The following is a 22,909-nucleotide window of genomic DNA, read 5'->3' on the forward strand; positions in this document are numbered from 1 at the left end:
AGAACAGTCAAACTCTGGAACTCTCTTCCCGGAGAGGTGGTAACGGCTGGCTCATTAAATGCGTTCAAGGCAAAGTTGGACAAACATTTACTGGATAAAAACATCCATGGGTACATATAAGAAATATAATCTGTCTGTAAAATATCAGAACCTACCAAATCAGCAATGGATACCAAATCAGTAATGGATACCAAATCAGTAATGGATAATCTATACTAGGTTGAACTAGATGGACGCAAGTCTTTTTTCAGCCTTACCTACTATGTATGTAACTATGTATATTACATGTGTATTCAGCAAGACAGCACACGCATGGCAGCATTGTGGAGGCACAAAATGATGTGAGGAGTCTCAGTGGCGGATTCAGGGGGGGGGGCACCCGGGCACGTGCCCCCCTGTCATTTCCTTTGTAGCTGAGGACCAGGGCTTTCCACCGAGCCCAGCCCCGTGTCTCTAGCCCTCCGGGAACCGGAGATATCGCCTGGCAAAGCTGTAACGTTTTTTTCCCCATAAGATAATATGGGACCCGTCACTTCCGACCCCCACCCTGTTCCGATGGCTGCCAGTTCACCCCCTGGCATCACAGAAGCTTGTGGTTGATCTCATTCAATTCCAAATCGCTGGACATTCAATATGATACAGGCTGTTCCATATCGGTCAATTGGTTCCAGAGATATTGCATGTAAACCAATTTTTTTATTTTTGAAATGTAATTTCATGGCTGTTCATGTTCTTTGAGGGCAGATTACTCTGGAACCAAACATTCCAGTTTCACTGGACCAAAATCATTCAAAGCCCACTGAAAAGTTCTTCAATATGATACTTGTCTCATGTAAATGGGTCAGTTGGTTCCGAAGATATAGCCGGTGAAATGAGATAACTGGTTAAAGGGGGGGAGGGGTTGTTTTCTCTCCCCCTCACACCAGAAAATGCAGGGACTAGGCTGGTGTAAAAGGGGCCAACCTTGGGTATTATTTCAAATAACCGGGACGTGCAGTGCTCTGAATACAGCCAGGCTCTGCCACTGTCAGTGGCTATCACTTCTGCCTGGCGGCGGCTGTCCCCCATTTACCGTGAGCATGTATTCCCCCTTGGCAATGAGCATGTAATCCCACATGGCAACGGGCATGGAACCTCTGGCAATGAGCATGGAACCCTTGGCAATGAGTATGTAGATAAGCAGCACTTATGTAGCATAATTTTTAATAGGCATTATGGTGTTTGGCATAATACATAATGGACATAATGGCGTGTAACTTAACGTGTAATGGACATTATGGTGTAAATGTTTAATGAGCGCCTTTGGTGGACAATGTCCCTGTTTATGAAGTGGATTGTGAATTTTGGCTTAATCTGTGTGGCAATATGTGAATGCTGGCTCAATCCGTTTGGCATTTTATGAATTTGGCTCAATCCGTGTGGCATTATGTTAATTTTGACACAATCCATGTGGCATTATGTGAATTTTGGCTCAATCCATTTGGCATTATGTGAATTTTGGCTCAATCTGTGTGTTATTATGTAAATTTTGTCTCAATCCGTGTAGCATTATGTGAATTTTGACACAATCCATGCGGCATTATTTGATTTTTGGCTCAATCCATGTGGCATTATGTGAATTTTGGCTCATTCCATTCGGCATCATGTGTAAGGGGCAAGTATAATGGGGTCTAGTATTTTGTTGTATAATCTGTAGAAGTTGTATATGGTGTTGTACACTACACTCAAGGACATGCCCCTGTTGAGTGACCACACCCCCTTTTCCGGAGCGCGCCTTAGGCGCGCGCACAATTACATCCTTCACTTTTGTCGCCATGGTGGGCCTGTGTACTTTAAATGCCAGGGCCTATTTTTAATCCCATTCCCACCCTCTCTCTGCCGCTCTCTTAGCATGTACACTGGCACCACTAACACCGCCCCTCCCCCACCTAAACCCTCTTTTATCATGGTGCCCCCTCTGTCATTTTATACTGGATCCGCCCCTGAGGAGTCTGAAAAATCTGTTGAATTATCAGTTATTTTAGACCCCTCAAATCACTGACTGAGATTAGAAAAGTCATCAGCCTGATGGCCAGCAACATGGAGTCACAACCCCATGCTGAGAAGGTTGGGACCCAATTTGTGGTCAGAACCCACAGTTTGAGAAATTTGCAGTTTTGCGTGTGCACAAATGTCGCCCTCCCCCCGCTCACATGCAAATGGATGTTTACCATAAACATCCATTCGCAGCTTGCGTGAGGGGAGGAAATCATTTGATGGTCTGATTTTGCAGGGTAGGTAAGAAACAGGTGGCACTCATCAGACTTGAAAAATCAAAGCGTATTGGAGTTACATGATTAATTTACAGCCATCTCATCAACGTTTCAAGGCCGCAGGCCTTTTCATCAGGACGGACCAGCAAAGTGCTAATGGTGTTAGTGCAAGTTAAATAAACAGAGCCGTGCGCTGTCTTACCTTAAATAACAGAGATATCAGTGCATGCTGCTGTCCCGGCATCTGTGAGAGAGGGGTAGCTCCAGGTTTAGCCTTCCTGTGACTTCTGGCTGTTTCTGCACAACCCACAGCATCACCGCCCACACACTGGATGGGAAAACAGGGAGCAAACTATTAAGACCAACTGAAAACTAGTTACATAAAAAACGTGCATAATAAAACGTAACCAAAAACATTGGGGCAGATATATGAACTAGCATATGTGCATTTTTTTTATATGTATAACTAGCGCACCTAACTTGCGCTAGGGACAGCCCACTGAGTAACGCTCGGTGTGGCTGTCCCCTGCATTCCCCCCCTAGTGTATAAACAGCCTTCAAGGCGTTATTCCACCCTGGCTACTTTGCCAGCTCAGGGCTAGCGTTGTCCTATCCCCACTGCAGGGACAACGCTAGCCCTGCTGCTGGCTCCGGGCTGCGCACAAGGTCCCGCAATAATAGCGAGATCTCGTGCATGCCCAGAGAGACGTCCGCGTGTGGTTTTTTTTTTAAATGCGCAAGGCTTCCTGGGCATAACGGCTCTCCTTATTGGCAAATAAGAGATTAATACATTCGGCCAAAACGGGTGCCCGCTTCTCCTCGTTATGCAGGAGAGGCGGGACCCGTTACTTTACAATCGTTATAGGCAGGTTAATACATCTGCCCCATTATCTCTGTTGTGCAATTTTCAAACAAAAATATTAAAATCATAAACTATGGATTCATGTATATAGAATTAAATACAGTCAAATGTATCAATGTTACAATAAATTAAAGTGTATGAATGCAACATTTGTGTATTGACTCATTTATACCACAGGAAATAACATCACATTATGGCCTTTATTCTGGTTGACTCGGGCGAAATCGCACCATTGCGAGTCAACTGCAAACCTTGCGAATGGTGGTACGCCCGCCCCCTCTTCGCATGCCGGGTTCGTTCGCTCGACATGCGAATGAATGTTTTGCATAAACCTCCATTTGCATGCCAGTGGGAACCTCCCCCATCTTTCGATGGTAGCCGACCACCGAATAATGGTGAAGGTGCACGCATATGTAAGGGTGGTACAGACAACTCGTACATATGCGTGTAGAAATCCAGGGAATTGGACGGGCAGCTGACATCCGGTTATATCAGCTGGCCGCCCCCCTGAATGTGCAGCACGAACACATTAGCATGCGTTCGCCCAGTGTTTTCATGGGAATGCTCATGAAGCACTGGGCGTTCACATATGCTAATGGCCCAGGCCGGCACCCCACGCCCCTCTCCACCCCAGTTCAAAAGGCAGGGAGCGTGCACTCGGCGAACAGATTTTGCGCTGAGTTTGCATGCTCACAGCACATACATATGCGCAGAAGTGCGCATACCCAAAACATCGGTCCCCCATTCAAATTCATGCCTGACCTAATCAACCTGAATAAGGGCCAATGTTAGAGATCATCTATTCTACATGTATATTAAAAAAAAAAAGCAATCCACAGTTTTTTCATTTAACCCATCAGGTGCTTATGTGTTTAATCTACTGTATATATCTCCATTCAGATTCTCTCTGGGTTAGTAAATTATGTAAATCTCCATCACGTGTCAGTGTAGGGATATGGGGGTTTATTCTGGTTGGTGCGGCTGGGCCGTACGCGTACGTTCCGGGGTTTTTAATGATCTGCGCATGCGTACCATCTCCAATGCGCAGGCGCGAACACTCCACAACGCTTACGGACGGGTCTCTCAGTGCGAAAAAACCTGTACGCGAGAGTACGGGCATTGGGGGCGGCATAGGGGCGTGTTGAGGGGAGCGGACGAAATAATGAGGGAAAATGGGCGTAAACATGGGCGTACACGGGGGTGTGCACCAAAAATGAACGGTGCTACTACCGCTCGATCGGCTAAAGCACCGTTCATTTCGGACACAAAACAGGCGGCCGCCAACCGCCACCTCAGACCACCCCTACAGATACCGCATTACAGCGTGCACCAGGGTTTGCTAATTTACGCTGATTACTACTCAAACACATACACCTGAATGTAATAAGCAATGCTGCAGTCTATTAAGTCCAAACCATGATTTCACTACCTGCAAGCCACACACAGCACACAAACACCTTGGAAGCTTATCTTTCTATACTTCTCGACATTTAAAGGATTGTTTAATTTAAGGTAAGAATCTTTGTAAGACCTGCTTATATATGCTAAGGTAGGTATTTGTTAAACAGTTATACACATTCACTACGTGCTTTCATAGACTTTACACAGTAGCACACTCAATCTACACAAGTCGACATGTGTCAACATTTTCACTGTAACATCAACATAAGTTGATCTAAAAGTAACAGCAATGTGGGGACACATAGATAGTGATTAAAATGCCACATTAGAACATAACAAATATACATGTAATGAGGGTTAAAATGTTGTGTTATTAGGGTCTTTATTAAGGTAGACAATTGAGTTAATAGAAAACAATAATTGAATAACAATTAGAATAATTAATTAATTTTCTTAATTATAGATGAAAGGCAAGATTTGCAGGTCCATATATGTGAAGGGTATGCCAGCGTGCACGGACGTACGCTCACTCTCATGAGCGGTGACATACGCTGAGTTTTCCATTGAAAACAATAGAGACCCGTCCGTGCAAGGTGGCGTACGCTCAGATAGCCGCAAGAAGTCGGTGGGAAGACGGACGAGAGACGTCCGTAAACGGTGGCGTACGCTCTGTTGTACGCCAGTTGTCGGAGTCTAAGGGGTGAGCCGTCCGTGTACGTTGGCGTACGCTCAATTGTACGCCACTCCCCTTTGTCGGTGTTTCTGGCCGTACGTATGCGGATGATTGGTGGGTGGACTTAACCTTAACGGCCGCGTACGGAGAGCGTACGCTAATATGGAACGTACGCACGTTTGGCCGCACCGATCAGAATAATATCCATGGTCAGTTATTTCTACATTTAAGACTGGAAAGTGAGTGACAATACAATTAAAAATATCGGGCAACTGGTTGGTCTAGTTCTTTGCCTTGTAAACTCAGACTATGTGTTGTGATTTATATTTGGCCACATGTCTAATTTTGAATCTTTTTCCTGTATGTGGATGTTTAACATCGTGGCCCAATTCCATGAAACCACAAGTGGTACAAAAAGGACAATTATAGCATCCTGTTTTTATTAACATGTCCCTCAAGTTCCTGCCTCGACGGTAACTGGGCATTTTAGTTTTATTTTAAAAACATGGTAAATCTTTGTCACCAGACACTATAGGCTATAAGGTGTTTAAAGCTCTAGGTCAGGCATGTCCAAAGTCAGGCCCGGGGGTCATTTGCGGCCCGTGATGTCACTTTAAGTGGCCCGCAGCCTCCAGCCGGAAGCAGGCTGAGCATTAGAAGCGGGACTGTAGGGCAGAGTGGGGGACATACAGAGAAGCAGGGAGCAGGCTGGGGGAAATAGATTGAATGGGGCAAAGTGGGGGACATACAGAGAAGGGGGAGCAGGCTGGAGGAAATACACTGAATGGGGGCATAGTGGGATTCATGCAGGGAGCAGGCTGGTGGAAATACACTGAAGGGCAGAGTGAGGGACATGCAGAGAAGGGGGGAGCAGGCTGGTGTAAATACACTGAATGGGGGCAGAGTGGGGGACATGCAGAGAAGGGGGAGCAGGCTGGGGGAAATAGATTGAATGGGGGCATAGTGGGGTTCATGCAGGGAGCAGGCTGGCAGAAATACACTGAAGGGCAGAGTGAGGGACATGCAGAGAAGGGGGGAGCAGGCTTGGGTAAAAACACTGAATGGGGGCAGAGAAGGGGGAGCAGGCTGGGGGAAATAGATTGAATGAAGGCAGAATGGAGGACATGCAGGGAGCAGGCTGGGGGAAATACAATGAATGGGGCAGAGTGGGGGGAAATACACTGAAAGGGGGCAGAGTGGGGGACATGCAGAGAAGGGGGGGGAGCAGGCTGGGGGAAATAGATTGAATGGGGGCAGAGTGAGAGACATACAGAGAAGGGGGGAGCAGACCTGTACTATTTTCTGCAGTCAAGATCTCAGTATCACCCTTCACGCTAGAGCAGGTAAGACATGTTATTTATTTAGTCTTCTGATGTGATTCATAGTTCAGGCTGAATTGTCGGCCCCCACACATTTTCACCTCACCATATCTGGCCCTCTTTGCAAAAAGTTTGGACACCCCTGCTCTAGGTAATACTGTACTAGTGGGTGTATTTGTTGTTAGAAATGGGATTCCAGATAATGGGCCTTATTCTGGTTCATTCTTTCGGATACGTGTATGCACACATCCGACTGATTGAACCGCGCACACACACGGTGAGCGAAGTCACGCCTACAAGGCCACCGATTCCGTTCGGACAGACCAACACATAAAGAGGAGTGGCGAATGAATGCATGTGTGCACACGGCGCTCTCAATGTGGGCACGGACTGCCATCGTAACCTCCAGGGTGCGGACAACCGACCGAACGCCCTCTGATAATTTTTTAAGGCCACAGCACGATTCCGCACGGAACTCATGCTCTAACCCATTACCCAATTATCCAAACTGTAATGTGCTGAGGGGATGCAGTTACAATCCCAGCGTTCAAGATCCCACCGCCAGAATCCCGACCGCCGAAATCCCTACCTTCCTCTGTGGGTGTTCACGACACCCATAGAGGGAGAATAAATTAGTGTGCCTTGCGTTGCCTCACGTCCCCCCCTTGTCGGGATTCCGGTGTCTGGATTTTGAACGCCGGGATTCCCACCACCGGGATTTAGAACCAATCCCGTGCTGAGAGCATAATGGTTGTGTCTGCGTGGAAGTATATGACTTGACACGTCGACTTTTTGTAATTCTGTGAAACTTGAGACTTTCTTTTTTTTCTTGATTGTTTTTCATGTGATAAGCTCTGACCGCTCAGAAACTCGTGCGAGGCGAACGCCCAGTACTTGTTGTCACCACCCACATGCACGCCCCGGTTATCGCCCAGTTTTGCCCACTTTTGATGCCACGCCCTGTGATACAACCACATTACGCCCACTGTGTCAGACCATGCACAGCTTACATTTATTTGGTCGTTGTGTTTGATGGTGGGTGGCCGCACATGCACATAGCGAATGATACGCATGCGCAGTTGGCTGAAAAACGCACTCCGTCCGAATTCTTAGCCGTCTGACTCAATCAGAATAAGGTCCAATATGTTTGTGGCAACATGCCTTTGAAGTATTATTACTTTATATGTTCCAATGCAATTATTATCTATAAAGTCAGCAAATCAAAATTCTACTTGGTGATTTATTTAAGTTAATTTGTTTTCTTTGTAATGATCATTTGTTTCGCAGTTTGTACTTATTTACCTGTTTGGATGTAATATCATGGCACTTTTTTCCCATCTGTTGTGCAGTACATAGCAATAGATTTAGTATAAATTAATTGACAAATAAGATTAGTATATACATTTTTCTTTTCAGTCACCCAACCACTAATGACACCGGGGTTCTAACAATGGACATGTGTATGAAATCTATGCGAATGGACCTCTTTGTACATTATTCACTTATACCTGCGGTAAGATATGTAATATTTCTTCTGTCATAAATAGGTGTCTTGCTATATCTTCAGCATTCTTACTGCATTTAAAACACTGCTAATCCTTATTATGAATAATTCAGCACTGAGGGATCTAAAATACTGTTTACATACAGTAGAAATAATTAAGGTTATACACTGGCATTGTGTTTAGGTAAAGATATCTCCAACACAACCTCAGCACTAGGTGCTCCTCACAAAATGACCCTACAATCCCCTCACTTGCTCCAGTTATGTACGCAAAGCATATTCCTTGATAAATGGCAGCTAAAGGGACTACTGTTATAGCCCACTGCAAATCCATTAACCATGGTTAATTGGATACCAGTTAATACGTTGCATGCTCAATAAACAAATGCAAAGATTGGACAGTTACAAACTACAGTTTTATTAGTCAATTATAAAACTTAACTTTTAATCAGCATATATATTTTTTTAAATTAATGAGCTGTGAGGTATTACAAACATAAAAATTCCATATTGAGGTAAATTCCTGTAAGGTATAGATATATTTTACTTGAATAAACAATGTATGGGGAGTACTATGTCCCCACAATGAGGCATGAGGTATTATAAACAAACCTATATTCGATATTGAGGTAAATTCCTCTATGCAAACTGCTGCGGTACAGTCCTCTTAAATTCCTCTACCTTCTCAAACTTCTGAGGTATAGTCCTCCTTGTTTGAATTAAAAAAATATGTGTAGGGATACTATATTCTAGGGATGGACGGGTATGGATCATTAGGTAACCAGCATTTAGGTCGACAGGGTTATTAGGTCGACATGGGTAAGGTAAAAGTAGATTTATTTTTTTTACCGCAATGACAACACAGTCAACATATCCACTAAAACGTAGTAGCGCATCCCCTCGCATGGCTCGCTGCGCTCACCATGCTTCGGGCACTATTTTATTCTCCCAACATGCCCTAGTGGATAGTAGGGCAGGAAATACCACCTGTCGGCACATGTCGTGTCGACATGGACACCGAAACATAGCACCACGTCCCCTCAAATGGCTCGCAATGCTTTGGGCATAGTGCCTCGCAACGCTTGGCACACTAATTTATTCTACCACCATGCCCTAGTGGATGGTAGGGAATCAAATACTGCCTGTTGGCACATTTTTGCTCATAAAAATAGGCTATAAAATGTACAGTACAAGGTGAAAATTATAGTAATGCACCAATTAGATAGCCATCCTAACCTAGATAGCTAATGTGAGATTTTTGGGGTGTTAATTTCTTGGTCGGAGTTCGCCAGCCTGGCATCTAATTCAGAATCAAAATCATCTTTATTGGCCAGGTATACTTGCGTACAGTGTTCCCTCTAAGCTGTGCGCACGTGCGAGCGCACACAACTCGACGAGCGTGCGCACAGACATGACCACAGAGTGCACAAAGCAGCAGTGGTCCCTTTTTGCAGTTGTGGACTCAAATAATGTGTGTTTCACCCATTAACTACATTGTGTGCTGTGTTTTGAATGTTTACATGTTTAATATCATTTTGAAGTAAAGTTAACACAAATGCTGAACGTCATTTTCCAGTTATATATAAGTGACGCACAAAATTCTACATTTCCTTCCAAAGTTGCACAGCCAAATTCTTTTGCCGCACACAGCCTTCGTAAAATTAGAGGGAACATTGCTTGCGTATGCTTGGAATTTTTTGTGGTAACAGTGCAGCATCAATCAGGGAACACAAAGGAGGTGGGAGAGAGGCATAAACATACATCACATACATTTCACATATATCTAGAACAGTTCGAATTAGTATTTAGTATTTGGTACGTTCAATACGGTTTAGTTGGTGGACAGCTATTGGGAAGAAGCCTTTTGTAGTTCTTGTCGTCTTTGCTGGGATGGACCTAAAACGTCTGCCTGACGGAAGGGGTTCAAACAGGTTGTGGCCAGGGTGTAGCTTGTCGCCAAGATCATTCCTGCACGCTTATTGACCCTGGCTAGGTATAGTTCTTGGACAGTGGGGAGCTCCGCCCCAATGATCTTTTCTGCCATCCTCACCACTCTTTGCAACCTTCGTCTGTTCTCGTTTGCTCCTCCGAACCAGATTGTGATCGAGGAGCAAAGGACAGACTCTACTATGGCAGTGTAGAAGATGAGCAGCAGCTCCTGCGGGATGTTGAATTTCTTGAGTTGCCTCAGGAAGAACAACCGCTGCTGAGCCTTCTTGACAGTTGTAATGATGTTGGGACCCCATTTGAGGTTGCAGGAAATCTTTGTTCCTAGGAATTTGAAGGAGTCGACCCTCGACACTACTCTGTCAGATATTATGAGTGGGTGCATGGCATTTGGTTTTCTTCTGAAGTCCACCACCATCTCCACCATTGTGTGCCAAATGTAGAGCATGTGTAATAACGGTAACATACCCGTTTAGAGACCAGTGCTAGTTTAGTGGTAAGCAGCTACATACATCAGCTAGGTAGTCAGATTCAGTGAATTTGTTTAAAATAATAATTCTGTAACTGGTAATATTATCCTGGCCATACAACAGACCAGCGTTTAGCCATGTAGTTGGTTGGACAGAATAAAAATCACACATGGCGTTTTTTTGGGGTGTGATGTGATGCGCGCTCCCGCACACATCACATCGCACCGCACAGAAAGTCTGTGCAGCCTTTGCTTTTAATACTAGATTGCATCATATCTAGTACTAAAAACAGGCTGTGCTGTAGCACACTGTAACACACTGTATGCTTTTTTTACTAGATCCAATACAATCTGGTACAATAAGTACGGAGTTCATCGCACCATGTATGGACACTCAAGACCTGCTTTTACCGCACTGCACAGTTACAAAGTACACTACATACTATAAATGTACAGAAATCATGAGACAATTATAACCAATTCTGTGTCATTCTTTTGTCTTTGTTAGGTTCTAATTACACTTCTATTATCTTATCTCCAAACGCAAGCAAAGCATCAAAAATCTGTGGACAAATTAGCACTGACCAAGAGATTTGGTATAGTTGTGTAAGTACTGCCTACCCTTCTTAAGATGGAATCAAATAGGCAGGAGTCATTCCAGGATTAGCAAGTGCACATGATGCACAGGGTCAGATTTTCACTCATCAATAGACTGTTCCAAATAAAGGTCCTTATTCTGGTTGACTCGCAAGGCTGTGAGATGCCACCCGTATAGCTTATTTGAATGAGTGAGATTAAGCAACCTGACCTAAGCTTTAATGAAATTAGCAGTTTGACGTGTTAATCATAGGGGCCCATTTATCACTGATCCTATATTCAATGTTAGCGCCCAAGATTGCACATTGCAGCATGAAATCACTGTGGTTTGATGTACGATTAAGCACCCACAGCAATTAGTGCTCCAAAAAGACCCCGTCCCTGAGACTGTGGTGCTGCGTCTAATGCGCATAGATTTATAAATGATTTCTAGTTGTCTATTTTGATTTACTTGAGAAGATAAAGCCAAAAGACTACATATATAAAGTGCTCCTCATTGTTTGTTCATTTATAATATGACCCATTCTTTTCATGATAACTCTGCACTGTTGCATTCAGGGCTGCCAAGAGAAATCCTGGGCCCCGGTACAACAGCGTCACGGGGCCCCCCTGGAGTGGCGAGCAACAGAAAAGAGGTGTGGCCATTAAAGGATATAGGGGTGTGTACCACACCATATACCCTTTATGCAACACAATAGTAGACCCCTTATTCTTGCCCCTTACACATTATGCTACACAAAATTCAAATCGATTACTTCCTGCCCCGTTCGTATGCAGCAGTGTGGATAAAAGCGTGGGGTGGTGGATATGGGTTGCGCCCATGGGAGTAAGGGGTCGTGGCCATGGATGGGCAGATAGCGGCAGGGTCCCTACGGAGGATGGGAACTAGGTAATAGCTCCCATCCTCCGCAAGGACCCCACTGCTGTCTGCCCATCCGTCACAGGGACCCTCTGCCCCCCTGCGCTGCCCAGACCCCTATGCCATACAGCAGGGGTGGCCAGCCCACGGCTCCTCTCCCCAAGATCTGTGACTGGCACGATCATCCCCATTTGAAGCGCCGCCTCTGGAGTATAAGGATCCCAAGCTCACACACGCAGCAGGGAAAGCGGCAACAGTTCTGGCAAGAAGCAGCAGATGCCACTACTTGCAGTATCGCCGAGCTGAGCTGCCGGTATCTGCTGTGTCCCCCAAAGCTACAGATCCGGCGCCAAGAGCAGCTGCATTGTGATGGCCAGCGGTATGTGCACCTGGAGGGAGAGGGGGGATTGTGTCCATTAAACCTCTTTAATCTCATGTGATCCTGGGCAGCATGGTCCCACCCAGATCGCATTCCATATATGATCCGTCATAAATGGGCCCCATGTAGCCTGTTCCCTTCACACACATTGGAGGTCATTCTGATTGACCACAAAGCTGCAAAATTTGCAGCTTTGCGGGTCATCTAAATACCTCAGATTTCACGCATGCGAACGGATGTTTTACATCATCATCGATTTGCAGCTTGTGTGCAGGGCAGTGCGGTCGCCGACCATCAAATGATTTCTCAAGCGCTCGCAGATCTAAGTCAGTCTCTGCTGTCTTAGATCTGTGGCGCTCCTGTACGAGAAGAGGTGGGCAGCTGACATCCGGTGACATCAGCTGCCCTCCCCCGGCACCCACGTCATGGGAGTTCCCATGGGCGCAAACCATATCCACCACCCCACGCTTCCGTCCACACTGCTGCATGCGATCGGGGCGGCAAATAATCGGTTTGCTCGCTCACACAAAGTGGCTGCACATGCACAACATCGCTCCCCTGTGTGACCGTGCGGGGGAGCGAACCAACCTGAATGAGGGCCATAGCCTGTTACACACACACATAGCCTGTTCCTTCACACATACAGTACATAGCCTGTCACACACACACACATATACATACATAGCCTGTTACACACACACATAGCCTGTTCCTTCACACATACAGTACATAGCCTGTTACACACACACACACACACACACACACACATATACATACATAGCCTGTTACACACACACACACATAGCCTGTTACACACACACACACACACACACACATATATACATACACAGCCTGTTCCTTCACACATACAGAACATAGCCTGTGTTACACACACACACACACACACACACACACACATATATATATATATATATATATATATATACAAAGCCTGTTACACACACACACACACATAGCCTGTTACACACACACACACATATAGACATGCATACATACATAGCCTGTTACACACACACACACACACACACACACACATAGGGCGGGATGTACTAATGCTTGCCGCCGCGGAAGTTGTCTTTTATCTCCGCGTTCCTGCGTTCTCGAATGCACTAAAGTAGCGGTGGTTTTGTTCTGCTCTTCAGTAGCCCGTCGGGGAGTATCGCGGGACACCCGCGACGAGACTTCCTCCTCATAGACGGCTGAGTAGAATTGTCACGGCTCACATGCACTAACAGCTGCACTGTTTGCTAAAAGCGATTAAAGCAGTGGGCATTAACGCCACAATAAGCTGGCGAATTTCCTCATTATTTTCTTGTATTATTTGTCTACAGCATATTTATTTGTATATATATATATATATATATATATATATATATATATATATATATATATATATATATATATATATATATATATATATGTAATATTGCCAGCACTGGTACTTGGTGGATGGATAGGAGTATGTAAGGATGTAATTAAGTATTCTTTCATATTGGGTTATACAGAACCCTTTGACATTTTGCAAATCCCTTAAGGTACCGTGACCATCAACAAGTGCGCACTGCGCATGACGGCAAGGAAATAAACCTGCGCATGCGCAGTACAAAAAAAAACACACCATGACGGACGCACTGTCCGCAACTCCAGCAGGGAAGTCTGAAGTTAAGAGCATGAGGCGGACGAAGATGCACCAGGCAAACATAACGCAGCATACAACAAACGTTAGGTAGGCGAAAAAATAATAATAAATTGCGAAATTTAGTACATCCCGCCCTACGCCTGTTACACACACATATATACATACACAGCCTGTTACACACACACATATACATACATACAAAGCCTGTTACACACACACACACACACACACACACATATAGACATACATACATAGCCTGTTAAACACACATAGCCTGTCACACACACATATATACATACACAGCCTGTTACACACACACACACACACACACACACACACACATATATACAAAGCCTGTTACACACACACACACACACACACACACACAGCCTGTTAAACACACATATATCCATACATACACAGCCTGTTACATACATACATACATACACACACACACACACACACGCTTTTTGTCTGTTCCCCCTGTCCATAGCCATGCATTGCGGGCGGCATTACCTTTTGGAACAGGAACTTGGAGCAGGAGCAGGACAGCCATCGCTGACCGGGCTTAGGCAAATTCGGGGGCGTGGCCTAATCGCGGACCCGTGGCCACGCCCCCTTTTAAAAAAAAACCCGATTTTTTTTTTTTGTGTGTGTGTCGGGGCCCGGGCCCAGGTAAAATGTACCCGCCCCCCCTGCCTCTCGGCGGCCCTGGTTGCATTGTCTCAGGTTTTGAGCTGTCATCACTCTTTAACTCCTAATTCTGGAGCACAACTCTCCACGGTACTGACTTGGGTGCTAGTAGCCTCAGGTGAACAATATTGAGCATACACACTGAACAATATCATTAAGGATGTTGTTCAGTGACGTCACAGGGACCCTGCTGAACAGGCAGGTTGTTGGCTACATTGCCAAAATTGACCTGCGTGCTCAGATGATGCATGCATAGTTATCGATATTGAGCATATACACTCCCCTTTTTTTTTATTTTTTAGAAGAGGCCCTTCTGAGCAATATTTTTTATTTTTCAAATAGTGTAGTGCAGGGGTGGCCAACCAGTCAGAGGTAGTGCAGGGGTGGCCAACCGGTCAGAGGTAAAGAGCCCAAATATATCAGTAGTCAAGCTAAAGAGCCGACATCATGCGCGCGCCGAAGGCGCATGCACCAAAAAAAGGGGCGTAGTTTATTTTGACCCCTTGGGTGGGTGTGATACAAATATGCCTCCAATAGTGCAGTGCCATACAGTATATACATATGCCCCCCACGGTGCCAGGAATGCACCACACGGTGCCGGGTATGCCCCTATGGTGCCAGAAAGCTGGTATGCCCCCACAGTGCCACAAACTGCTATGCCCCCACAGTGCAAATTTCCCAGCAGCAGCACTCACCGTTGTTGCTGCTGCTGCCGGGCGGGGAGAGGACAGTCTGGTTTCCCCCTGCAGTCCTCCTGTCATGTCACTGATGGGAGGAGAGCACAGCACACCGCGCGTCTCCTTCCCCCTCACTTCCCTGTGACTGGGCTGTCCACCAATCAAAGCTCGCTGGCTGGCTCCTGATTGGCTGCTGGCCCGCGAGCTCTGATTGGCGGACGGCCTAGTCACAAGGATGCACAGTAAGGGGTAGGAGAGATGCGCAATGCGTGCTCTCCTCCCCTCAGAAGGAGAAGGGATTCAGGGAACCGGCAGGAGGGGGGACTGGGACGGACAGTGGGCGGCGAGCAGCAGTGGGAGCAGGAGCCTCACTTTACAAGGGGGAGAGCCGCATGAGGCTCAAGAGCCACGGGTTGGCCACCACTTGTGTAGTGCATACAGGGCTTCAGACACCCTCAAATTAGACAGATATTAAACTAGCCCAGGGGTGTCCAAACTTTTTGCGACGAGGGCCAGATTTGGTGAAGTGTAAATGTGTGGGGGCCGACCATTCAGCCTGACATTCTTTGAATCATTAATCACATCAGAATGGTCCCCCACTCTGCCCCCATTCACTCTATGTCCCCCAGCCTGCCCCTCCTTCACTGTATGTTCCCCGCTCTGCACCCATTCACTCTGTCCCCCAGCCTGCCCCCTTCTCTGAATAGCCATCAGTGCCTCCATTCATTGTATGTCCCCCAGCCTGAAATCCTTCACTGTATGTCTCCCACCCTGCCCCCTCCCTTCTCTGTATGTTTCCCAGCCCCTTGTGTGAGCAAGAGGACGGAGAGGCAAAGAAGGCAGTGCAAGGACAGGAGATGCTTGGGCTCCCACTGCTGCCCTCACTGTGATTGTGGAGTAGTTTGATATACGATTGCAGCAGCAGGGGTAGGACGCCAAACACATCTGACTGTGGTGGCCGGCACCTCCTCACTGCAGCAGACAGCAAGGTAAAGGTGTGCTCACCGGGGCCCCACCTTTAGTGTCCTGTGCCCGCTTCCAGTTGGAGGCTGCGGGCCGCTTAAAATGACAGCACGGCCGCAATTGGCCCCCGGGCCTGACTTTGGACATGCCTGAGCTAACCTGTGTGCTTTCACAGCACTTAGGACCTGAAGCAGTTGTACACATAATAATAGTGAGCAGGTGCAGCAGCCCCAGTAACTCCTATCCATGGCTCCATCAGATATCACACATATGAGAGCTTGTAACTCCCAATTACATTAGGATTGCACACCTCAAAGTAAGTAATTGATTAGATGCACGTCTGAATTGTCCATTTGTTACTTTATAATGCCTATCGTCTATGACAGGCATGTCCAAAGTCAGGCCCGGGGGCCAATTGCAGCCCTTGCTGTCATTTCAAGCAGCCCGCAGCCTCCAGCTGGAAGCGGGCAGAGCATCAGATGTGGGAAGCTCAGCACAGGACACTAAAGGTGGGTCCCTGGCGAGTGCGCCTTTACCTTGTTGTCTGCTGCAGTGAGGAGGTGCCGGCCGCCACAGTCAGATGTGTTTGGTGTCCTACCCCTGCTGCTGCAATCGTATATAAATCTACTCCACAATCACAGTGACAGCAGTGTTTTGGGAGGGGGGCAGCAAGGGGGAAGCTTGTTCCCATAACATGCATAGTGGAGGAGGGCAGCAGCCCAAGCATCTCCTGTCCTTGCAGTGCCTGCTTTGCCTCTCCTTCCTCTGGCTCACACAAGGGGCTGGGAAACATACAGAGAAGGGAGGCGGCAGCAGGGGGACATACAGTGAAGGAGGGTCAGGCTGGGGGACATACAGTGAATGGAGGCAGTGATGGCCATTCAGAGAAGGGGGAGCAGGGGTAGGCTGGGGACATACAGTACTTAGTGAATGGGAGTCATACAGTGAAGGAGGGTCAGGCTGGGGGACATACAGTGAATGGAGGCAGTGATGGCCATTCAGAGAAGGGGGAGCAGAGGCAGGCTGGGGACATACAGTACATAGTAAATGGGAGTCATACAGTGAAGGAGGGTCAGGCTGGGGGGCATACAGTGAATAGAGGCAGTGATGGCCATTCAGAGAAGGGGGAGCAGGGGCAGGCTGGGGGACATACAGTACATAGTGAATGGGGGTCATACAGTGAATGGGAGTCATACAGTGAAGGAGGGTCAGGCTTGGGGACATACAATGAATGGAGGCACTGATGGACATTAAGAGAAGGGGGCAGGCTGGGGGACAGAGAGAATGGGTGCAGAGCGGGGAACATACAGGGAATGGGGGACATACAGTGAAGGAGGGGCAGGCTGGGGGACATACAGTGAATGGGGGCAGGCTGGGGGAAATACAGTGAAGGGGCAGGCTGGGGGACATAGAGTGAATGGGGGCAGTATGGGGGACCATTCTGATGTGATTATTGATTCAAAGAAGGTCAGGCTGAATGGTCGGCCCCCACACATTTACACTTCACCAAATCTGGCCCTCGTCGCAAAAAGTTTGGACACCCCTGGTCTCTGAGCTCCGTCTCCAGGCAATAACTTTGCTGCAGAAGACACACAAAGATTCCGGTCATGACACAGTATATAGATCTAGCTAGCCCTAGGATCATGTTCTAATTTTTTTTTAATGGTTCGCGTGAATGAGTGTTTAGGGGCCCCTCTGCATTGCTTCTCTCACAGACTACAATGATGTTAAGGTGGCCCAGTGCTTCCAAGTATATATTATCTCTTTCCTTTCTTACATTAGAGTTATAAATATTACTCAGTAGATACAAAGTGCTCCTTTTATTTGTCGCCAAATTCTCAATGCATCTGCAAAGTGTGTGTATGGTGTATATTATATACTTTATTGCATGGGTCTTCAAACTGTGGCCCTCCAGATGTTGTGAAACTACAAATCCCAGCATGCCTTGCCACAGTTCTAACACTCCCTTATAGCAAAACTGTGGCAAGGCATGCTGGGATTTGTAGTTTCACAACATCTGGAGGGCCACAGTTTGAAGACACATGCTTTATTGTTTTACTTAAACTCCAATGCATATTGTGAAAGAACAATTTAATGAAGGCATCTTGTTTTATGTGTTGTATGTTCTCAGGCCGGTGAACTTCATAAGCAGCTATTCTAACAGATGGTCCTATGGGGCTGCATGTGGAGCCACGGCTACAACAGTATTTCTGTTATTCATGAATGTGTATCCAAATTACTTCAACTTCAAAGCTCCACCCTGGGCCACAGGCAGGTATATTTATACTACTTTGTCTACTTACACCAGAAGCAGCCACTCTCAAGTACCAGGCATATCCGAAAAATATTATAATATAAGCCTCCACTTAGTAGAATTACCCCATAAAGCCTAGCAGTCCCAGGCAATCAGGACAATGGGCCTGATTCTGGTTGACTCAGAAAGCTGCGAAGATTGCACCAGATGAGCACCAGAGAGCCTACCGCCCCCTTCCGCCGGTTCCCCCGCAACCATGCGAGGGGAAGTGTTACAAAGACACATCCCCTCGCATGCTGCCACTGCAGGCGAAATCCTAAGATGGTCGCGGACTATCAAAGGATTTCTCCTGCCTTCCTAAATATAAGTCAGTTGACTCATATTTTCGGCCACCCGGATGAAGACAGTGCAATTGGCTAATGTCATGTGATGTCAGCCGCCCTCCACTGGCAGGCATCGGCCCACCCACGTATCCATGGGAACACCCAGCATTTTCATGGGGACGCCCATAAAACGCTGGGCGTTCACAAGGCCCAGCATGGCACCGCCCATGTCCCTCCCCTCTGCGAACTGCCTTGTGAGTGAGTAACTTGCCGCGGCCGTTCACAGTTGGGGCAAAATTCGGATCACTATGAATGATCCAGAATCGGCTCCTATGTCTTGACTGAGAGATACAACCAGACAACTCCTTCAAGGTGGATGTACCCTGCCAGAAGTGAGACACCTGTGAGGTATGTTTGTACAACATGGAGACACAACAGTGGGAATAAAAACCCTGCTAAAAGGATGAAAACTGTGCACAGATGTTGATGCCAGTAACCAATAGGCTAAGCAAAAAAAATAAAATAGGTACAGTATATAGTAAGTAAGGTACCCTCGGAATGATACCAGTTTGGGGCCCTTCTCTCTCCAACAAGCCATAGCACTATATTGTTGCTGCTCACTGCAGATGGCATCGATAGAGTACTTTGGCACATGAACAGTCTACCAACAGATGATCAGCTGAGTGAACATTGGTACTGTGTACAAATCTGAATTAGGCTGTAGGTCTTTTGGAAGTAGGCTTAATACCAGTGTCACAATTAATGTAAACTGACTGCCTGCTTTACTTTTTATCCTATCAAAGAACATGCGCATTGTGCAGGTCTATGTGATGTCATAACAGAGGCGTAATTCCCAGAGGCAATGGAGTCACCTGCCTCCAGGCTCCAAGCCCTGAAGGGTCACTTGCATGTACTGCAGCACCTGTGTGCTCTGCTGTGCACACGCTGCTGTGTAGTTAATTTGCTCTATTCCAGCAGCCCTGCGAACACCTGTAATAGGGAACAGAACAGCTCCAGCAAGCAAAATGGGACCCACCAGTAAATGCTAATTCTCATATATATGACAGGGAAAATTCAGGGGGCCCTAACCTGAAGACCTTTGAGTGTCTTTGAGTGATAATCTGAACATATAATAAAAATATTTTTTTCAAAGCGTACATTCTTTTTTTATTATTGTAAAAAGAATTTCACACAATTTAAAATGTGATTACACAAATAAAATCGGCACACTGTTGAGAAATAAAGTTTGAATTTTAATGTATTAAAGGAAGTCTGGTGATTGCGCTCTTTTGGAAATATTGGATGTATAATATATAGTATATCATAATGAGAAAGTGCTTTGCGGGAGACAGCGCCCTTTCCGAGGCTAAGTCCTGGCATGCAAACATTGTTAAGTCAGAGATAAAAATTGCAAAATATATTGTTATTTTTCCTGGTAAAACCTAAATAAATAAGAAATAGAAGCAATTGTCTTAGTACCTGATAAAATTGATTCCCAATGGTGAAAGTGCTCATCATAAGCATCATGTCCAGCATGCAGGAACACCATCTATACTCAGGGCCAGATTAAAGGAGGGTCATCAGGGAGACAGTCTTGGGGCCCCCACATACTGCTGTGTCAATGTCCTTTACCAGCTCAGCTGTTCATGAACTGTAGCTGCCGAGGATCTCCTCGGTCTCTTGGAGCAGCAGGCGCAGGCGGCACAAGGTCAGTGTCTGTCGGGATTTCAGTTCACCACATCTCGAGACACTGAGCCTGAACTGCTGGCGTCTGCTGCTCTGGTGCACTGCTGCTGTCATATCCAGGTCAGAGTGAGAGTCATTTACACTGTCACATAGGGGGCCCCCAACACCTGCCTTGATCCGTTTTTGCCCAGTGTGTGTGCTTGGCATGTGAAAATCTCTGGCCAGAAAATCGGTTAGTGCATACACAGGTGATGAACCGCTTTCCATACGATTTTCACAGGGGGTGAACCACTTTCCACAGCAGCAGACTGTGGAAAGTTGTTCACTTGGACGGTAAAACAGGCCGATAGATTGCGACGGCCAGCGATGATGCGGGAGCATGCATCAGTGGTCATCGCCCGCCCATACACACTAGGTGATTTTGAGCTCAAAGTAGCTCAAAACGCCAAAAGTGAGTTACTTTGAATTTAAAATTGCCTAATGTGTATGGGCCTTTATATTTAGTGCAATTACAATAATAATAATAATATTTGCCATTGATATATACAGAATGTAGTTATTCAGACTTTCTCTCTGCTCTTATTTTTAGCTTTAGTTTACCTTCTGTCTGCAATGGAGGTTGGGCTGGATTATTATCCTTTCTTTGCCTGCTTATCAACAGACAACAGGCTCATAGGTGCATCCCTTGGATTCCTCTACTCCCTGTGCTGGTAAGTGATATCCCGCTCTCTTTAAACACTGCATAAATATGTTAAAAACCCATTCCATCAGTTAATAAATTACATTTTCTGTTTGCATGACGAGATACAAAATAGTGATGGTGATACATTACCTTACCATGACAGCTAGTTCTAAATGTAGCCTATGCATTAGCCACACAATTTTTGTGTATTTTGTTAGAATATAAATGAAGAAATTAAACAACCATCAGTATTTACATATATAAGCGTCTACATGACATGTACAGTAATACATTTACAGTTCACACAATACAAAAGTTTTTATACAAGTTGCGCTAGAACAGACTCTCGCCACTGCAATCCATTGTAAATGCTGCTGCTAGGCTGATCTTCCTTGCAAGACGCTCATCGTCTGCTGACCTGCTCTGCCAATCCCTACATTAGTTGCCTGTATTTTACCGTATTCCATACAAAATACTTCTACTTGCATATAAAGCTATTAACCATACTGCACCAGCTTATATCTCTTTACTTATCACAAAATATCTCTCATCTCAACCACTCCGCTCTGAACAAGATCTGTGTCTCTCTTCTGCAGGGATCACCAGCTCTCATTCACTATTACAGGACTTTCATCGGGCTGCTCCCACCCTATTATTTTATTTATTAACAGTTTCTTATATAGCGCAGCATATTCAGTTGCGCTTTACAAAAAGAGACCCTATGGATTGCCCTTCCAATCCACACACAATAAGACTCTCCACTACTCTCCAAACTTTCAAGCTTTCCCTGAAAACTCCCCTCTTCAGGCAAGCCTATCATATTTAAGTTCCATACACATAACCCTCTGAGGCACTTATGTATTATATAGCTTCCCTTCTGGACCTACAAGCTATGCTGTTACTAGATGTAAGCTTGCAGCAGGACTCTCTTACCTCCAAGTCTGTCGGTTGTTACCCAGTTTGTTTTATCTCTGTTTACAATTGTAAAGCGCAACGAAATCTGCTGCGCTGTATAAGAAACTGTAAATAAATAAATATCTTAGCTGCTTAGCACTGGTAATTAAGTTCCACCAAACTTTAAATACCTTTACATTTACAGTTCAAACAACTCCATTACTTCTGGGTCCTCCCAGTGTGGATGTAAATTACATTCTCCTTCTTCTGGTTGTGGAAAAATATTGAACTTCACCTCTTCTGATATTCTTCTTCCAGTGGCAGAACTTGCGAGTGGTGGGTCCAGATACAAAAATATACTTTGGTCCCCCACCTCTGCCACACCCCAAGTTCATAATATACCACACGCCTGTATGTGACAGGCAGGGCCGCCAAGAGGTATGCCGGGCCCTGGTAAAATTTTGGTGGCGTGGCCGCCTCCGACGATTAGGCTACACCCCCAAAATACTTAGGATGGGTGAAAAAAACACTCTAAAGTCGAGGAGGGAGTGTTATTATCACCTTCCCCCCCCCCCCCTCAGCAGCAGCAGCACACACCTCTACATCATGTGTTGTGCTGACAGCAGGCTCAGCATGAGCTCTCACCCCTCCCTCACACACCCGGCGCTGCTGCGCCGGGCTCTCCTCCTCCCTGCACCCGGAAGAGGATCAGTGCAGGGAGGAGGTCACAGGTCCGGGCAGCACAGCTCTGTGCTGCCCGGACACAGGTGAGGGGGGGAGGGGGCGGTGGGGGGTCGGCGTAGGGTTGCAGTAGA

At 46.2% G+C, this 22,909-nt stretch overlaps 1 protein-coding gene across 1 annotated transcript in view; it reads left to right on the plus strand.

The window, feature by feature from the left end:
- The first annotated feature begins 7,944 nt into the window (after positions 1–7,944).
- Positions 7,945–22,909, plus strand: part of LOC146074712 (stimulated by retinoic acid gene 6 protein-like) — a 43,154-nt gene continuing 28,189 nt past the window's right edge. The window contains exons 1-4 of the mRNA XM_083183129.1: positions 7,945–8,020; positions 10,936–11,033; positions 18,387–18,526; positions 21,108–21,228. Of these exons, the coding sequence (XP_083039255.1) occupies positions 7,958–8,020; positions 10,936–11,033; positions 18,387–18,526; positions 21,108–21,228 (422 nt within the window). The 5' untranslated portion in view covers positions 7,945–7,957. The remainder of the gene's footprint in view (positions 8,021–10,935; positions 11,034–18,386; positions 18,527–21,107; positions 21,229–22,909) is intronic.

This window comes from Crinia signifera, chromosome 4 (genome assembly GCF_055691185.1).
Source record: "Crinia signifera chromosome 4, ASM5569118v1, whole genome shotgun sequence".
Classification (NCBI taxonomy): Eukaryota; Metazoa; Chordata; class Amphibia; order Anura; family Myobatrachidae; genus Crinia; species Crinia signifera.